Source organism: Chaetura pelagica, unplaced genomic scaffold (genome assembly GCF_000747805.2).
Source record: "Chaetura pelagica isolate M959 unplaced genomic scaffold, ChaPel_1.0 scaffold234, whole genome shotgun sequence".
Lineage (NCBI taxonomy): Eukaryota > Metazoa > Chordata > Aves > Apodiformes > Apodidae > Chaetura > Chaetura pelagica.
Window position 1 is genome coordinate 581,403 of NW_009952967.1, and position 6,033 is coordinate 587,435.

Here is a 6,033-nt window from a genome sequence, read left to right on the forward strand (position 1 = left end):
CAGGAATGCAGCCCTGCCGGCCAGTCCTCTGCTTAGCTGCAGGCTCTGGGGCTGAAATCCAGCCTGTGGACTGATGTGGATCGCCCTGGCTGGCTGCTGCTACTCTGCCTGAGAGGTTTGGCACTGGTTCCTGCTTGGATCTGGGAATATCTTGCTGCATATTCCCATGGCTCTTCACCCTCAATAGCACCTTCTTGCTAGACAAAGCCCTTACAATGAGAGATGACCACCTTGCAGCTGCCCTCTCGCCAGGAGACGCGGGATCCCCAGCCTGCTGTAGGTCTATGGATGGCTCTGGTAGAACAGACCTGGTGGCTTCTCTTCCCTCTGCCTCTCCATGTGCAAAGCCATCACCAGATGGGGACACACACTCTCTCTGCCCCCTTTATAGTGTCACTGTAGGGAAGAGTGACATTCAATGTGTGCCTTCAGGCTCCAACCCCAACCTCCCTGGTTGAGCCTTCAGGTTTTCATGTTTATCTCCTTCCTTTCTAGGAAATAGACCGACGGTTGGAAAAGAAGCTGAAGATCACACAGAAGGAAAGGTAACAATGCTGTGTGGTTTGGGAATGAAACTTCTATTCCTGAGGTGCTGTTGGACATCCGAAGGCCTGGGGAGTGGGAACAGTGGGAAAACAGCTTCACTAGGAGCAGAGTATGCTGGGTCTGAGCTCAGAACTAGGGAATCTGTAACGGTGCCACTAGGTGGCCCTTGGGCTCCACAGCAGGGCAGCAGAAAAGCTTCTTGAGAGTGATTTTATTTCAGAGCTGGGGCTTCCAGACGGGATGTAGCTACAGCTTTGGGGAAGCCATTTAAGAAAAAGACACTCAAAGGAAGAAATGGGTGAGTCAGGTAATCCCAACTCCTGGCCTTAAATTGGTTTGCCATGTCTTGCGTCAGTCAGGCTTTTCTTTTCCTGCTTACTCTGGGTTGGGGTGGGGGCTGTGTGGTGTTGTCTTCTGGCAGAAACGTTTCTGATGAGCCTGTTGTTGTTTCATTTCCCCTTTGATTCTTAGTAGGCCACTTCAGGAGTCATGGGGGAACTTCTTTGGGACTTCCACACAGGAAAGGGACCATAAAAAAAAGTGGGAGATGGGTGAGAATCAGCTGAGGCTGGTTCTGTGGAATGAATTGTGGCAGGGTTGGAGAGGAAGACTGGGTGTCCTGGTGAGAGGAGCCCTGAAAGTCCTTGCAGGGGGTGGAATCAAGGTGCTTACACCTCCAAGAGAAGTGGGAAAACCTCTGTCCAGTGTCTGCTTCCTGTTCCTTTGGTCCATTATGAAGATGTCAAATGCAGCAGGGACTGGTTTTCGGGCCCTTCCTGAGCGAACCTGCCTGCTGCTCTAGTTTAGGGTTGCAAATATAACGAGGTCTTTAATAATTACAGGCTGCCTCTTAATCACAGCAATGACACCTGCCTGGGAGGAATTCACCCACGGAGCGGAAAATGCGCCTCAGGGAACCGGCACCAACACACGTGGTTTTATCTTTTTTATCTCTTCAACAGCAGAAAGTCCAAATCTCCTCCTAAAGTGCCCATCGTGATTCAGGACGACAGCCTCCCTGCGGGTCCTCCCCCCCAGATCCGCATCCTGAAGAGACCGACCACCAACGGCGTCCTCAGCAACCCCAACTCGGCCAGCAGGCCGGCCCTCCCCGTCAAGTCCCTGGCGCAGAGGGAGGCGGAGTACGCGGAGGCGCGGAAACGGATCCTGGGCAGCGCCAGCCCCGAGGAGGAGCAGGAGAAACCCATCCTGGACAGGTGAGGGGCCCGTCCTTGGGCAGGTGAGGGGCCCATTTAATGTTGGAGAGAGCAACCTTTCATGCTGCATCATCTCTCTGAATGTGCCTCACAAACATCTTCTTGTCAGAAGGAGGAGGAGCTCCTTGGAGGTGAAGTGAGGCTGGGAAGGAGAATGGAGTGCTCTGTTAGCAAGCTGGGCATCATAAACCTTGGAGTCAAGGGAAGCACAAGTGTCTGATAAGGCCATAAAGGTTGTCTTAGACCCTTGGGAGAACATGCTGGGGGTATAGAGAGGAGTGGGGACAACCAGCATTGTCCTGGTGGGATGTACCCTCCTCTTCCCTGAGGTTTTTGACTTCAGGGACCTGCCATGTGTAGACAGGAGCACCCCTGAGTCAATGCAGGTGATCTGAAGGCTTTCTCCGTACTTGCAAGGTGGGTCTCAGCTCTCTGGGAGCAAGACTTTTAAATCTTTGGAAATTCTTGTTTTGGTGGCATTTCCCATCCCAGGGAGCAGCGTGTGACAATTGTCCTGTGGCACTGACTTCCTACCGAGGCAGCGCAAGAGTGTTGGTGGGAGGCATCCATCTTGCCTCCTCCTCTCATAGAATCCTGGAATGGTTTGGGTTGGAAGAGACCTTAAAGACCATCTAGATACAACCCCCTGCATGGGCAGGGACACCTCCCACCAGCCCAGGTTGCTCCAAGCCCCATCCAACCTGCCCTTCAACACTGCCAGGGATGGGGCAGCCACAGCTCCCCTGGGCAACCTGGGCCAGGCTCTCACTACCCTCACAGGGAAGAATTTCTTCCTCATGTCCAACCTAAATCTTCCCTCTTCCAGTTCTAATCCATCCCCCCTTGCCCTCTCACTCCAAGCCCTTACAAGAAGTCCTTCCCCATCTCCTCCCTGCAGGCCACCGAGGATCTCCCAGCCGGAAGACACGCGACAGCCCAACAATGTGATCAGGCAGCCCCTGGGTCCTGATGGTTCCCAAGGCTTCAGGCACCGCAGATAGAGGTGGAAGTGCTGCTGCCCACGGGACAGACTGGAGCAGAGGCAGCTCCTGGTTGATGTTGCACTGTGACCCCCTTTGCTCTGCCCACTGTGACCTTCAGCCCCCGCGCACTGTGACCTCCCCGCGCCACCCACTGTGACCGCTCAGGGCTGTCCCCGAGGAGGACAAAGAGGGGAGGAAAAAAACACACACAAAAAAAAGAGGGAAGTGGGAGGGGGACACGATGGCAAAGGGGGGTGTAGAGGACTCGGGGGGGGTGCTGGGAATCCTGTGTGTGCCACTGGGGCGCCAGCAATAACCTCAGTTGTACTGGGAACTGGGGATTTTAGGCAAACAAACCCAACAAATCCCACCAAATGGGAAACCCTCCCCAGACACCCTCATGGCTTCCAGAGCGAGTTCTTTTTTTCCAAGGAGCTCTTTTTATTATTATTTTATTTTAATTTTTTTGCTGTTTTTTTTTCCTGTCTCATCAGCTCAAGGGAGCTCATGGGAGGGGTTTGAACTGTTGGTGTTCCTGCAGAGAGTTGGTTCAGTGTTGGAAAAGGCTTTTTAGGAATTCTCTAACTTTTCACAGCTCAGCTTTGGCACGTTCTTGCTTCTCCTCTAGTTTTCCTGCTGCTGAGCACCTGGAAGTGGGTTCCTGGGATATCCAGGCCTTTCCCAACCCCTTGGGAGCTGGTGGAGTCCAACCGCCTCGTTTACGTCTGTTAAAGCTTGGCTTGGATTTTCTGCTGGCTTTGAGGGAAAAAGCTTAAAATCCATCTTTTTATTTTTCTGTTTGGTTTTGGTTTGTTTTTTTTCATATCTGGGGAGAAGGGAACGTGGCCGGATCCTGTGGCAATGCCAGCTGAGTGGCAGAGAGAGCTGGTCAGTGGAGAATTAGGTGAGGAGAACAGCTGGCACCACTCTGGTCCATGAAATAAATAAGTGGCCAGGAGCCCCTCTCCCTACGGCCGGAGCTTGGGATGATCCCAAGATCCAAACCCCAGTGGCTTAAGGATGGAGCGACGGCTCCCTACGATCTCATGGTCACGGTACGAGCTGCCTCCGGAAATCCCAGACATTGGGAACTACAATAAAGCCTGGATGATTCCCTCCCGTCTTCCTGGCAGCAGCTGGCTCCCCGCGAGGCTTCAGGGATGGGATTTTTCCTCCTCCGTCTCCTGGGAAGAGGACAGGGAGGCTGGAACACGGATGTTCCCCCCCCAACGAAGCTGACCTACCTTAATACTGCTTAATCTTGAGGGACAGATGAACACTAAATGCCCTCCTTGGAGGGGACAGGACCTAAAAAACCAGTTCCAGTGGATTATTCTGTACGGATGCAGCCTCCCCTGCCGCTTTGTGCTCAGTAGGTTCAAGGGTAAACGAGCTCAGTCTTCTACCCGGAGGGAAAAGCGCCCGTACAAAGAGACGTGTATGGAAATACCGGTGAAATAAAACTACCTGTGTATAAAACGAATCTGCTAGAGCATTAATTAGCTAATTAAAGCTGATTAAAGCACCGAGGATGGTGGCGAGGTGGAGCATGGGCTTCCCCAAGGCTGGTGCTTTTTTTTTCTGGGGGTGGTGGTGTTTTATATTTACCCCCCTCCCAGAGTGGTGGTGGGGATGAGTCCTTGGGAGGGGGGTGGATGGAAGGGTGGAGGATGTCAGCAATAACCACTCAACACGCCTTTCCTTCATGGTTACTAAAAATAGCTTTTAATGGCCAAAAAAAACCCAAATCCACCCAATCCCTGGTGTAGCTGGTCAGTGTTAAAGTTGCCACCTCCTCCTTCACTGGAATCTTTGTCTCCACCACTGGAATCTCCATCTCCAACAATAAAAAAATCTCCATCTTCAGCACCAAAATGTCCTGTCTCCGGCACTGAAATCTTCTCCGACACCAAAATCTCTGTTTCTGGCACCAAAATCTCCCAGCTCCTCTGTCCCCTCATGGTGCCCAGGATACGTCCCACCCGCGGGCAGGGCTGGGCAGCGTTCCTGTGGGAAGCCCCTTCTTCCCGGGAAGGTTGGAGGATAAAACACGGTACCACGTGTTTCACACCCCCCTCCTCAAACCCACCCCCCCCAAAAAACCCCACAACCCCGTGCGCCGAAAAGAAAATGTTTTATAAATTGTATTTTAAATAAATGTCTTTAAACTTTAAAAGCTTCATTTTCTTTCTCCTTCATCCCTCGCGGGGGCGGCTGCAGGAGGGACACGTGGGTGGCAGCTTCAGCTCCTTCAAAATCCCTCAAGAAGGTAAAACCTGGGAGCGTTTGGGCCGCGACTGTGCCGGGATTGACCCCAAAAAGGGGGAATTTTGGCCTGGTTTTAGGGAGTCTGAGGAGTCTAAGAGAGTCCAAGGAGGGTGGGAAGTGGCGGAGCTGGGAGATGTTCCCGGGCTGGGGGGGCTCCCTCCCTGCTGCCTCTGTGTGAAGAGACTGGTTTTATTGAATTACTGATTTTGGTGATTCTGTTGCCCAGTGCTGATCTCCTGCTGGCCCCGGGTGCTCCAGGGCAGGGGGGAGGGTGCTGGGGGGTCTGGCTGGGTGCGGGGCTGGGGCTGCGCCGGGAGCTGCCCAGGCCCTGCTGCCCTTCCAGGGCTGGTTTTGAATCGGTTTTTTTAATGTGAAAGCTGGAAAAAATGGAACTTTAGTGAGTGGGAGGTGCTGAGCAGGGAGGGAAGGGGCTGCAGCGGGTCCTGACAGGGCCGGGGCTGGGAACCTGCTCCCTGCTCCACCAACTGGTTCCCAGTTACCCTGCTCACTGGGACCAGTTACCCCGCTCACTGGTTCCCAGTTGCCCCGCTCGCTGGTTCCCAGTTCCCCTGCTCACTGGTTCCCAGTTCCCCCTGCTCACTGGTTCCCAGTTACATCCAATCACTGGTTCCCAGTTACCTCCGCTCACTGGTTCCCAGTTACCTCCAATCACTGGTTCCCAGTTCCCCCGCTCACTGGTTCCCAGTTACCTCCAATCACTGGTTCCCAGTTCCCCCGCTCACTGGTTCCCAGTTACCTCCAATCACTGGTTCCCAGTTCCCCCGTTCACTGGTTCCCAGTTACCTCCAATCACTGGTTCCCAGTTCCCCCGTTCACTGGTTCCCAGTTACCTCCAATCACTGGTTCCCAGTTCCCCCGTTCACTGGTTCCCAGTTACCTCCAATCACTGGTTCCCAGTTCCCCCGTTCACTGGTTCCCAGTTACCTCCAATCACTGGTTCCCAGTTCCCCCGTTCACTGGTTCCCAGTTACCTCCAATCACTGGTTCCCAGTTCCCCC

The 6,033-nt window shown here is 53.6% G+C and overlaps 2 protein-coding genes across 2 annotated transcripts in view; both read left to right on the forward strand.

The window, feature by feature from the left end:
• Positions 1-222: 222 nt before the first annotated feature.
• SZRD1 (SUZ RNA binding domain containing 1) lies at positions 223-2,764 on the forward strand. The gene is made up of 4 exons (XM_009995781.1): positions 223-276; positions 496-545; positions 1,512-1,763; positions 2,662-2,764. The coding sequence occupies exons 1-4, from the start codon at positions 223-225 to the stop codon at positions 2,762-2,764; spliced, it is 459 nt and encodes a 152-aa protein (XP_009994083.1).
• Positions 2,765-2,987: 223 nt separating this feature from the next.
• Positions 2,988-6,033, forward strand: part of NECAP2 (NECAP endocytosis associated 2) — a 6,696-nt gene continuing 3,650 nt past the window's right edge. The window contains exon 1 of the mRNA XM_009995782.1: positions 2,988-3,034. Coding sequence (XP_009994084.1) covers positions 2,988-3,034 — 47 coding nt within the window. The remainder of the gene's footprint in view (positions 3,035-6,033) is intronic.

What these genes read in the sequence shown, in the direction of transcription:
- SZRD1 (XM_009995781.1), top strand. Translation starts at nt 223, where the DNA reads ATGACCACCTTGCAGCTGCCCTCTCGCCAGGAGACGCGGGATCCCCAG. An exon ending in AAGATCACACAGAAGGAAAG is followed by an intron (nt 546 to 1,511) that starts GTAACAATGCTG and finishes CTTCAACAGCAG; the next exon opens with AAAGTCCAAATCTCCTCCTA. An exon ending in GAGAAACCCATCCTGGACAG is followed by an intron (nt 1,764 to 2,661) that starts GTGAGGGGCCCG and finishes TCCTCCCTGCAG; the next exon opens with GCCACCGAGGATCTCCCAGC.